This window comes from Calliphora vicina, chromosome 1 (genome assembly GCF_958450345.1).
Source record: "Calliphora vicina chromosome 1, idCalVici1.1, whole genome shotgun sequence".
In the NCBI taxonomy this organism is placed as follows: domain Eukaryota; kingdom Metazoa; phylum Arthropoda; class Insecta; order Diptera; family Calliphoridae; genus Calliphora; species Calliphora vicina.
Genome location: NC_088780.1, coordinates 66553326 through 66566022, shown reverse-complemented (window position 1 = coordinate 66566022; position 12697 = coordinate 66553326). Strand labels below are relative to the sequence as shown.

General features: G+C 30.9%; 1 protein-coding gene across 1 annotated transcript in view; it reads left to right on the top strand.

Moving 5' to 3' along the window:
• Window positions 1-5491, top strand: part of LOC135949330 (cytochrome P450 307a1-like) — a 73977-nt gene extending 68486 nt beyond the window's left edge. The window contains exon 2 of the mRNA XM_065498862.1: window positions 4247-5491. Coding sequence (XP_065354934.1) covers window positions 4247-5427 — 1181 coding nt within the window. The 3' untranslated portion in view covers window positions 5428-5491. The remainder of the gene's footprint in view (window positions 1-4246) is intronic.
• Window positions 5492-12697: the final 7206 nt, after the last annotated feature.

Below are 12697 nucleotides of genomic sequence, written 5' to 3'. Positions count from 1 at the left end.
TTTGGACCTTTTTTAAAAATCTATATATTTAAAAATACAAGGCCTAACTCATTCATTCACTCTCTCACTGATTCACTGACTCATCAGTCATGAGTGAGTGATTGAATAAGTCAGTCCTTGTATTTTTATATATATAGATTTTTAAAAAAGGCCCAAAAAGTAAATCGTACGTATAATTTAGTAACTGTGTGTACATTGTTATACATTTGACAATAAAAGAGATTTGAAGTTTATGTACAAAATAAAGCTACCATATTAATTAAAATGAATCCAACTTTTGCTTATATTGAAGTACAGATACTTCAAACATAAATAAAATAACAGATATTAATATTATAAATTTTATTCCTCATTTGTGAAATAACATAGAAGGTTTTTTTTGAAAGCAAAAATTCAGTAAATCAGTTGGCTAACATCGTACTTTAAATATCAAATTATTGCATTTTAACATTTTGAAATGTTCATAGATGATAGTTCAGCTGTAATATTAGAAACTGGATGCTGGATTATAATTTATGTGCTCCTAATATCAGCAAAAGCTCATATTACTATCTCAACCTAAGGTTATATAAAATTATTGAGTTACTTACATTTACTGTAAAAATGTATTATTTATGGGTGCCACCAAAAAATTTTTTTTTTTAAAGTTCTAGTCAAAACGGACAAATAATGATTTCACATTATAATAAATAAGAGATAGGCATTAGATAAAATTAAAGAAAAATTAAAATTGATTAACACGTTTTTTTTGTAAAATTAAATCAAACTTTTGTATTTTTTTGGATTTCACCTAAAAAAATTTACAACTTCAAAAACCAAATAAAGAACTATTAATACACTTCATGTCATAAAACTACTATTATCAAATAATGCAATATTTGTTAGTTATTTAAAAGAAAAAACGGTATTATTTTATAAAAAACTAAAAGTCTGTAGCTATTTTCCCAAATCATCAAATTGAAAATTTCCGAAATGTGAATTTAGACATTTAAACAAAAACTAAATTTTCATAGTTTTCATACGAAAGGACAACCAATGATTACATTTTCTTAAATATAACACCTAAAGCTATTCTAAGGTAAAACATAATAAAAATCGATTAACACGTATTTTACTAATATTCCAACAAAGTTTTGGAATTTCAGGCTTATAATAAAAAAATGTTAATTATTAAAAATTGCGCAGATTAAACATTTAACCTTTTTTGGATAAAAACGGTAATGTCCCTTAATTTCACATTCATATTATTTCATTTGCAGCCAATAGTAAGTTGATATCTTGTAAAACGAACTTTTAACAATTATTTTAGTTAACCTTAAAAAAATATATTTTTCTCAATAACATTTATGTTAAAAATGTACTAACTTTAGCGACCTCTAGTGACGACAAAAAGAGATATTTATAAAAAAAAATTTTATTACACGATTGAGTTATTTAGTTATGTATTCAAAAATATTAATTTCATTAACATGAATGTCATGTTCTTATTTTTGATTTTTGTCCATTGAACAAAGCACTGTGCGCCCCTGGTAGCAAACATACCAGGGCGGGGTTATCGGAACAGTTTACAAAATAATTAAGAACATATTTGGCCATCTAAAATTGATTACTATATTTTGATATCGACTATGGGATTTGAGAAATTTTGCCCTAAAGTTGAATTTTAAATAAAAAATAGGCATTTTTTTTATTTTTTCCCAAAAACTAACGAAAAGTCGAATTTTTTAAATTTGTAAATTCAAATGCATATAACTTTGGAGTCAGTCACGATTTTGGAACAATTCTTTTAATGTTTGACATATACATTTGTTGTTACATATCAATGACATTTAAATCATTTGATTATACACCACTAAGTCAAAACATATTCAAATCATTAAACGTAATAACTACATCTGAAGAAGAACTCCCTAATCCCTAAATGTTTTCATTATATTGTTTAAATTAACTAATTATTATACCCTTCACCTTCGCATAGTGGGGGATCTGAAAAAAAAGTGGAAATAAATCTGTAACTTCTAAACGAATAGCCCGATTTTAATAAAATTTGGGCTTAAACAACCAAGGGGGGGCCGAGCCACAATGCCCCAAAGTGGGGCACCTCGGGTATATCAAAAATTAAAAATGATGCCAAATTTTTGTTTGCGATCCGATTTGAAAGATTTTTATATATATGGAATGTACTAGACGAGATCTACAAAAAGAAAAGATATACATATTATATATCAGCGTGTAGGAAATTATGTCCTCTTTTCAAAAATGTACCAAATTTTTAAGAATTAAAAAAATTATTGAAGACTTTTTTCAAAAATATGCGAATAAAAAATTATAGCTGATTTTTTTGGAAAATTTAAAATTTTAAAATGCAATAAAAGTTTTGTTTATGAATCGTTTTTAATGAAATTTTACCCTTATATAGAAACGTTCGATGCAAATCCAAAAGTGAAAAAGATATTTGTGAATTGTTAATGACAATCCCACAATTCCCAAAAATCCCAAAATTGGGATTTTTTTGATTTTTCGATCTATTGAAGGTACCAAGCTCGGGGCTATGAAATCCCTTTGCATGATATTGAAGAACAGATTGGGACATACAAAACTGGTCTTAATTTTTTTAAAGCAGCTATGCGATTTTAGAATATGTTGTCTAAAGTTGAAATTTACATAAAAAATAGGTCTACTTCGGAAGGCTCTGGACCACGCAATAATACGAATTTTGATATTATTTTGCTTTTATAATATTTCCCGAAATGTTATCTTTCAGAAAAATATAAACACATTATTTATTTTTTTCTCATTTTCTGTATAATTTAAAATTAATGTAGGTACTTTTTTCGAAAAAATTGCGAAAAAACGACTTTTTTATTTTTTTTTAAGTTTGAATGCACATAACTTTTGACTCAGTAGATATTTTTAACAATTCTATCTTAAGATTATTAATAAATTTGTTGTTAATTCAAAAAAAGATACTTCAAGAAAATCGGGAAAGAATTGGATCCGTTATTAGCAAAATGGCAGACCAAGGTAGGCAAAAAAAAATAAAATTTTACTTTTCAAATGCGAATAACTCGTAAACTATAAGAGATAATATATGGCTAAAGCAATGTTTTTTGTAGATCTCGTCTATTACATTCCATATATACAAAAATCTTTCAAATCGGATCGCAAACAAAAATTTGACATCATTTTTAATTTTTGATATACCCGAGGTGCCCCACTTTGGGGCATTGTGGCTCGGCGCCCCCTTGGTTGTTTAAGCCCAAATTCAAAACTTAAACTTATCGACACCTCCTCTATAGCCATGGGAAATTTTATTAAAATCGGGTTATTCGTTTAGAAGTTACAGATTTATTTCCACTTTTTTTTCAGATCCCCCACTGTGCTTCGTGAGTCTGTCTGTCTGTTGAAATCAATTTTCTGAAGACCCCAGATATCTTCGGGATCCAAATCTTCAATAATTCTGTCAGACATGCTTTCGAGAATTTTGCTATTTAAAATCAGCAAAATTGGTCCACAAATGGCTGAGATATGAGGAAAAAACCAAGACAACCTCGATTTTTGACCTATATCTGGATTACTAAGACATTAATATAGAAAATATGGATATCTAATGATAGATATTTCAAAGACATTTGCAACGACGTATATAAGACCATAGTTAGATGGACCTACAATGGGTCAAAATCGGAAAAAAAATTTTACCCGAATTTTTTTTACAAAAACATGATTTTTATAAAACAAAAAAAATTGCATTTTTCACGTAAAAAAAAAAGTATGGGGAAAATGTTTTCAAAATTCAATCAATCGTTTAACTACTCAATTTTATGTATATCAAACAAAAAAGTAAAATTTTTTACCCGAATTTTTTTTTTCACAAAAAAAATTGAAAAAACAAAAAAAAAAAATTTTTAAATTTAAAAAAAAAAAAATTTTAAATAAATTTAAAATAACAATCGAAAACATTTTTTTCCAAAAAATTAAAAAAACAACTGGAAAAAAATTAAATTTTGTTTACCTAAAAATATTTAAAATTTTGAAGTATAATTTGGTGAAGGGTATATAAGATTCGGCACAGCCGAATATAGCACTCTTACTTGTTTTTTTTTATTAAAATACTTAAATTCTTTAAGATAAAGCATATTAAATAAAAATTATAATCGAATACTCTTGTAAATGTTAACTTAGGCTATTTATTTTACTAATGATTTAATTTTGTAATAATGTATTTTTTTTATCCATTTTCTAGCATTGGCTCTTTGTGATTGGTCTCAACTACAACAGAAGCGCAGAAATTTAGCTCGTAAACACTGTTCTCCTCGAGATGCAAGTTCATTCTATCAAAAAATGTCCGATGTTGGTTGCTATGAGATGCAAGAATTCTTAGACCGCTTAAGCTCGGCCGTGAGAAATAAGGGAGAAGAAATAGCACTGAAGCCTCTAGTTCAGCAAACTTGTGCCAACATGTTTAGTCAATATATGTGCTCCATACGTTTTGATTATGACGATAAAGAATTTCAAAATATAGTTCGTTGCTTTGACGAAATATTTTGGGAGATTAATCAAGGATATGCGGTAGATTTTTTGCCATGGCTGAGTCCATTCTATTTTAATCATATGAAAAAAATTGTTCATTGGTCGGATACAATTCGAAAATTTATTTTAGAACGCATAATCCATGAACGAGAAAGAAATGTTGATGCTGAAACGCCGGAAAGAGATTTCACCGATGCGTTATTAAAAAGTCTCGCCGAAAATGAGGATGTTTCACGTGATACCATTATATATATGTTAGAAGATTTCATTGGCGGTCACTCTGCTATAGGAAACCTTGTGATGCTGGCTTTAGCTTATATAGTTAAAAATCCAGAAACTGGAAAAAAAATTCAGGCAGAGGTAGATGATGTGCTCGGCAAAAAACAAAGATTTATTTCTCTTGCAGACACTGATAGCATGCCATACACTGTAGCCACTATTTTCGAAGTTTTGCGTTACTGTTCGTCGCCAATTGTCCCTCATGTTGCAACCGAAGACGTTGCTATTGGGGGATATGGCGTTACCAAGGGCACCATTGTCTTCATCAACAACTATGAGCTGAACACCAGCCCCAAATACTGGATAGAACCAGATAAATTTAAACCAGAACGCTTTATAACTCCACTAAATCCACCCAAAATCGATCCAGTTACAAAAAAGGTGCAAAATGTACAACTTAAAAAAAATATACCACACTTTTTACCATTTAGCATTGGAAAACGAACTTGCATTGGCCAGAACCTGGTAAAGGGATTCGGTTTTATAATGCTTGCAAATATAATGCATAAATACGATATTTGCAGCACCGATTTATCACAAATTGTAACATATCCGGCTTGTGTAGCCGTGCCGCCTGATACATTTTTACTCACACTAAAACCACGATCATCATAATTCAAACACAAAACAACCATCCATCCTAAGTTCGATGTAGTTTTAATTTTTAATATAGAACATACAATTTCGAAGATGTAAATTTTTAAGGCTTCTCTTCAAATTTATTAATTTCTTTAAAAGATATTTCAATTGTTTCATATTGAAAAATAATGTTATTGCAGTATACATATATTAATTAAGTTATAATTATGTATTTAGTATTATAAGTATTTAATGTAGAAACCCACATACGTTATACAACACATGACTGAATGAAATACAACCAAAATAAAATCAACAAAATAAATTAATGTATTTTCTCTAAAACAATTAAGTGTATTATATTCGGTTGTGCCGAATCCTTATACCCACCACTAATATAATGTGGCATAAACGCATTTATCTGGTTTACTACCAGAGGAAAATTTCACCTTGCTAGATTCATGCATTTTAACGTTATCTGGATCGAAATATGTACTATAGTGGAAACAAAGTCCGACAGTTTTTTATTTCGTGATCCTGTTTCCTTTTAAAAGGACTTCAAAATTTCAAAGGAGCATATTTTTCAAAAAATGTTTTAAAATACTTTTACTTATCTTACTATGTCAAATGATCAAAAAGAGTTGTAAAATACTTCGTATTATTTTTATTTTATACTGTCAGGATCAAAAGATGTCAAAAATTTCCTTTCAAATTTTAATTTCCAATATTTTTTTTTTAAAAAAAATATTGCTTTACAGATCCAAATATTGAATACCACACGCCAAAATTTTATCCTTCTAACTTCACTACTTAAGTGTTAAATAATATTTTAAATCATTGTTAACAAAACTTTCATATTCTAGTGCTACGATGAGTGTACACTGAACCAAATTTCTTATGAAAATATCCTTCACTGGCAACACTTGTAAATAACTCATGTTCGTTTTTTAATTTCGGTTTCACATATATAAGAAAATCACACGGTGCCCGCTGGCGTACTGCTGGAGACCAATGTTTTAAATATTTATTTTAAAATTTCATTCGAAAAATATATAACAAAAACCCTTGTAAAAGGCTACGAAGAATACTTTTTAATAAACAAGTAAAATGATATATTCGGGCAATCCCGTCCATATGATACCGTACACCGAATATATGATTATAAAGAGTTTTCTTTTGATATGAAACTTATTTGTATTGAATCTTATTTGAATACCAACATTTTCGGTAGTGGGCCTTATACATACAATTTTCTGAAAATAAGCGAATTCACTTAATTGTGAATAAATTCGAAAAGAATCAATCGATATCTCAGTTTGTTTCCTATTACATGTGGCTTTTCGATAATGCAATAAATCTGAACAATTTCTGCCGATTTCGATTTTTCATGATTTTTATAAAACAAAAAAAAAATGAATTTTTCACGTAAAAAAAAAGCATGGGGAAAATGTTTTCAAAATTCAATCAATCGAAAGAAGAACATTAACTACTCAATTTTATGTATATCAAACAAAAAAGTAAAATTTTGTGAAAATGTGCGAATTCACTCAATTGTTTTTTATGATCGATATCTCATTTAGTTGCTACTATATTTGGGTTTGCGATAAAGCAATAAACTTGAACCACTTCTGCCGTTTTCGATTTTTCATGAGTTTTTTAAAACAAAAAAATTTGCTATTTTCACGTAAAAAATATTTTTTTTGCTTCAATTTGTTATTATAACTCCGAAACTACTGTGCCGATTAAAACGTAATATATAAACAGATTAAAGGTTATGTAAATTTTAACTTTTCCAAGTTTCCAATAATATTGAACTAACGCTTTTTGAGTTATCATAAATTATGTGGAGAAACATATACAAAAATTCGCAATTTTAGAAAAAAATTTAAAAAAATAATAAATCTAATCATAGAATTCAAAAATTTTACCATTTTTGTACTTAGGTAACCATGATGCATCAAATCTATATAGTGGTTAGTGAAGCCTTTTTTTGCTGTTGACCTGTGTTATAGACCGATCGTCAAAAAATTTAGTGGGATGCTTTGCATATATGTATATGAAACATATTTGTGTTAAATTTTGTTTGGATGAAAATTTTAATGAAATTTTCGAGAATGGTTGACCGATCGTCGAAATGTTGATCGATCGTCACAAAATTTGGTCGTGAGTAGAGTGTCCAAAAAACCGGTTTCGATTATTGTCTTTTAAAAAACCGGTTAAGCGGTTTCGGTTTTTGTCTTCCAAAAAACCGGTTAACCGGTTTATATTAAATTTGTATTAAATTTAGCATTTTTGAATTCTTTATGCAATTATTTTATATCTTTTATGAAATATTGTCAAATGCTATAATTTTCTATAAAATAAATCAATATTTTTAAAAATGATATCAAAGATTTTCATAAATATGTTTGAATGAGCTTTAGATAAAACCAAAACCGGTGGAGTTTACAAAGATGAAAAAACCGGTTCGTGAGAGTTCAGCTTATATAGAACTTAGTTGTGCTGAATTTGGTTTGGTTATCTATATAACTAAGATATTTATGAAAGCTTAACTATTTTCAAATAGGAAAATCGTATTGTTACGTTTTAACCTTTTCAAAACGCTGGTTTATTTCCTTTAAATAAACCGGATACTTTTGATTGCAAATAAAAGCCGTTTTTTAGTTTGAAAATTGTAACAACTCTTTATTTCTTTAAGACCCATTAGCCTATTGTCAAATATATCAAAGCTATTCGAAAAACTGTTAATGCATAAGTTAAAGCCGATAGTGAATCATTTTGATTGTATTCCAACTCATCAATTCGGATTTCGAGAAAAACATAACACCATAGAACAAACTCACAGGTTGGTAGAAATCATATCCAAGACATTAGAAGAAAAAAAATATTGTTCTGCACTCTTCATCGACGTTTCGCAAGCCTTCGACAAAGTATGGAATGAAGGATTATCGAAAAAATAAAACAATATTTACCAGTGAACACACACAAGCTTCTAGAAAGTTATTTAAGTCATCGAAAGTTCGTTCTTAAAGAGGGAGACTTCATAAGTTCACCACAGCCTATTAAAGCAGGCATACCCCAAGGAAGTATACTGGGTCCCTTCCTATATTTGCTATATACTTGTGATATGCCTATAAACAGTCGAACCCACATATCTACTTTTGCTGATGACACAGCTATACTAGCCATTCATGAAAACCCCCAAGAAGCATCTGTACTGTTACAAGACCATATACTCGACATAGAAAGGTGGTTAAAACAATGGAGAATAAAAGTAAACGAGCAAAAATGTATACATCTTACATTCACATTGCGTAGAGAATCGTGCCCTCCAATCCTAATAAATAATCATATAATACCTCAACAAACTGAAGTTAAATATCTAGGTCTGCATCTAGACCGACGTCTGACCTGGAAAAAGCATATAGAAACGAAATTGACACAAATGAAGTTAAAATTACTACAAATTTACTGGCTAATTGGTAAAAACTCGAGATTGAGTTTAGATTGCAAACTTTTGCTGTACAGCTCAATAATAAAACCCATATGGTGCTATGGAATTCAATTATGGGGCACGGCCTCAGCTTCTAATATCGAAAAAATTCAAAGATTCCAAAAAAAAATATTACGAATGATAACAACAGCGCCTTGGTATGTGAGAAATATTAACATTCATAAGGACCTAGGTGTCTCCCTGGTGAAAAATGAAATAAAAAAACAAGCGGAGTCATATTTTAAAAAGTTAGAAGTTCACCCAAACCCACTTGCACGAACATTAATGAGAAGTAATGGCTACATCCGACTAAGAAGAAGGAATCCAACAGACCTGCGCTAATGATAGGATCTATAAATTAAAAAAAAATTTTCGTCCAACTGTGGTGGGACGTAAATAAAAAATAATATTTAGATTTAAGATTTGAACAAATATAGTTCACATTATTTTGTGAAGATACAATAAATAAAATATGAAACAAAAAAAAAAAAAAAATGTACAACAACAACAGAATTAAATAGCCAATCAATGTTTTTTATACACGTTTATAAATTCTCAGAATTACAGACACAATTTATAATGTACACGAATTTACTTTGAAAATACAACACACTTTAAGGCACTTAGATGATGTTTATTCGAAAAGCATCTCTGATAAACTAACTCACGACTGCAACCTCTGCCACTATTTATAACACTGCATTACCATCTAGAAAGCTCTTTAACTGTCAAAGTTCGAATATACTAGATCATACGCCATCTGTGGTGTACTTTCTACAATGTTCTTTAACTGAATATTCGAATACAGCGTTGCCAACTTACGATCAAATCAACTGAAAGCTTTTATTTAACAATGCCCACAGATATGTTACAGTCTGCCATTACAGCACTGCTATTTGAAAGCATTATGCTACTTTTAAATCAGCCGAGTTCATGCATTTCTTTTTCTGCTGAAGCACCTTCACCCATCTTGGAAGCCGGCCTGATGATCTTTTCTCTGCGGGACAGACCAAGCAATCCAACAGGAACCATTCCGCCGTTGCACTGTTCAACGGGGGCCTCCATTGTTACATGGCCACTATTCACTTCTGCTGGTTCCAACACCAACAAACCATAATCCTCCACTTCCTCACGGGCCCATACCAAATCCTCTGACTGCGGTGGCAACCTTTTGTGCTCAACAAAACCTAACTTTCTTACTTGAGACTTGCTCTCATATCCGACGTCAAGGGGTATTTTAACATTTCGCCAATTCATGACTTTTTGTCCCATATCCAAAGTAATGCTGTGACTAATCATGATTTACGCTAATACCACCAATAGTTAGTTTTACATTAACTTTACCATGGACAGCGGCAGGCTCTCCAGTAGCGGTGCGTAGACTTACATTGCAAATTGGTTCCATAGATTTCCTTACTAAATCTGTTCTTATGATAGACTGCGACGCTCCAGTGTCCATAGTAAGTATGTGCTTCCGACCGTTGATGTACCCTCTAGCAGTAAGATTGTTATTTTCCTGCTGCAGTACTGATATGGAGATTGGTGCTCTGCAGTTTCGCTGAATGTGACCCATTTTTCCACAGTTATAACATTTAATTTTGGCTTTAGTTTGTCTCTTACTTAATGCCTTTAAAACTGACTCTATTAATTCCTTTAATTCGTTGACCATACTTCTATAATTTTCAGCGGCAACCTCGATCTTCCGCACATTACACACCTGGGGCTTTGAAATTATCTTTGTTGTTTCTTGTACCAGCACGAATGAGACGGTTTCAAAGAATGATGACTTTGGTGTGGCACATACCGCATATTTTATCTCTGGATCGCGAATACCATTCACAAATGCCTCTATCTTCAAATGCTCCAAAATCGGATGGTTCTCCCCTGGATAAATAAGCTGTAGCAAACGCTCGATTTCCATCGCAAAATCTTGTAGCGTCTCATTGGCATTCTGCACTCTACCACGCAATTCCATTCGGTATAATTCTTTTTTATGTTCGCCACCGTACTTACGTTGTAGCGGCTCCATTATGTCATCATAACAATTTCTGTTGCTTGCTGGCACGCTTTCAAGAACTACTGCTGCATTTCCTTTTAAGGCCAATATCAATTCTATAGCTTTTTCTTCATTGTTCCACATGTTTCTAATGGCAACTGTATCAAACTGGAACTTGAAAACATTAAATGGTGTGCTGCCATCAAAACTAGGGGCCTTTATTTTACTCGATGTTTCTGAAATAACTCGCACCGGTCCATCTTGGCATTGAAGATTATTAACCTTTGTTTCTAGGTCATGCAGTTTATTGTCGACACCAATCTCTAAGTCGGAGAGTTTTTTATTGATGTCTATGGCTTGTATTTCTAAACAGCTTTCTAAGTCGGACACCTTTTTCTCAATGCCATCCACTCTGCTGTTTATAACTTCCGATATTTGATGAAGCTTCTCGTCTGTCGCTCTAGAAGTTTCTTCAAATTTCATTACCATTATTTTATTTTCTTCTTTAACTTCCGCAAGAAGTTTCTCGTTGTTTACTTTAGAAGTTTCTTGAAGTTTCATTTGCATTCCTTCCATCTTTTCCATCATAGCCGCAAACATTGTGCTTAAATCCATGCTGCTTGTTGCTGCACGGGTAGAAACTTCCATTTCTTCTTTATACTCAAATTCGAAAGCACCGATGTCAATATCACGCTGCTTGAATTCGTCTATCAGCCTCTTCTGCAATTCTGCCTTGTTACCTGCTGTTGGTAGCTCCAACTTACTCAATTCTTTCTTGAGTTGTTCAACTTTTAGTTACTCAAACTTCATGCTTATTATTTTGCAATCCCACTTCTGACACCAATTGTTACGTTTTAACCTTTTCAAAACGCTGGTTTATTTCCTTTAAATAAACCGGATACTTTTGATTGCAAATAAAAGCCGTTTTGTAGTTTGAAAATTGTAACAACTCTTTATTTCTTTAAAATGTACAACAACAACAGAATTAAATAGCCACTCAATGTTTTTTATACACGTTTATAAATTCTCAGAATTACAGACACAATTTATAATGTACACGAATTTACTTTGAAAACACAACACACTTTAAGGCACTTAGATGATGTTTATTCGAAAAGCGTCTCTGATAAACTAACTCACGACTGCAACCTCTGCCACTATTTATAACACTGCATTACCATCTAGAAAGCTCTTTAACTGTCAAAGTTCGAATATTCTAGATCATACGCCATCTGTGGTGTACTTTCTACAATGTTCTTTAACTGAATATCGCTTAATCGACTCAGAAAGTGATCCTGAACAGTTTGGGTGTTAGGACAATATTTTTGCATGTTTCAAACATTATACCTCCCCACTACGGGTATAAACATGCACTTTTCTTAACACAACTTTTTTGTATACAAATAAACATTTTTTTAATATTTTAATTTGAACTTTATATTTATAAAGGATGAAATTTTGACATGTAGTATAGAATATTTGAGTCTTTAACGCACTATTTGTTTAAAAGGATTTTATTGACAATCATAAAGGATAAACCTTTTAAAGGGCATTTTTGACATCTTTTGATCCTGACAGTATGAAATAAAGATAATTCAAAATATTTTACAACTCTTGTTCTTTTGACATCACATTTGGTCAGTGTTGCCAATTTTGCCCTTTTCTGGCTAAATTTAACCCTTTTCAATCTGGTTTAGCCACAAAAAAAATAATTTAGCCTTTAGCCTTTTTTATTTTCATTTCGCCATTTTAATGACTAAATCAAAACATATATATTTATTCTAATGATCTGAAATGTTTGCTGTTGATAATTAGTA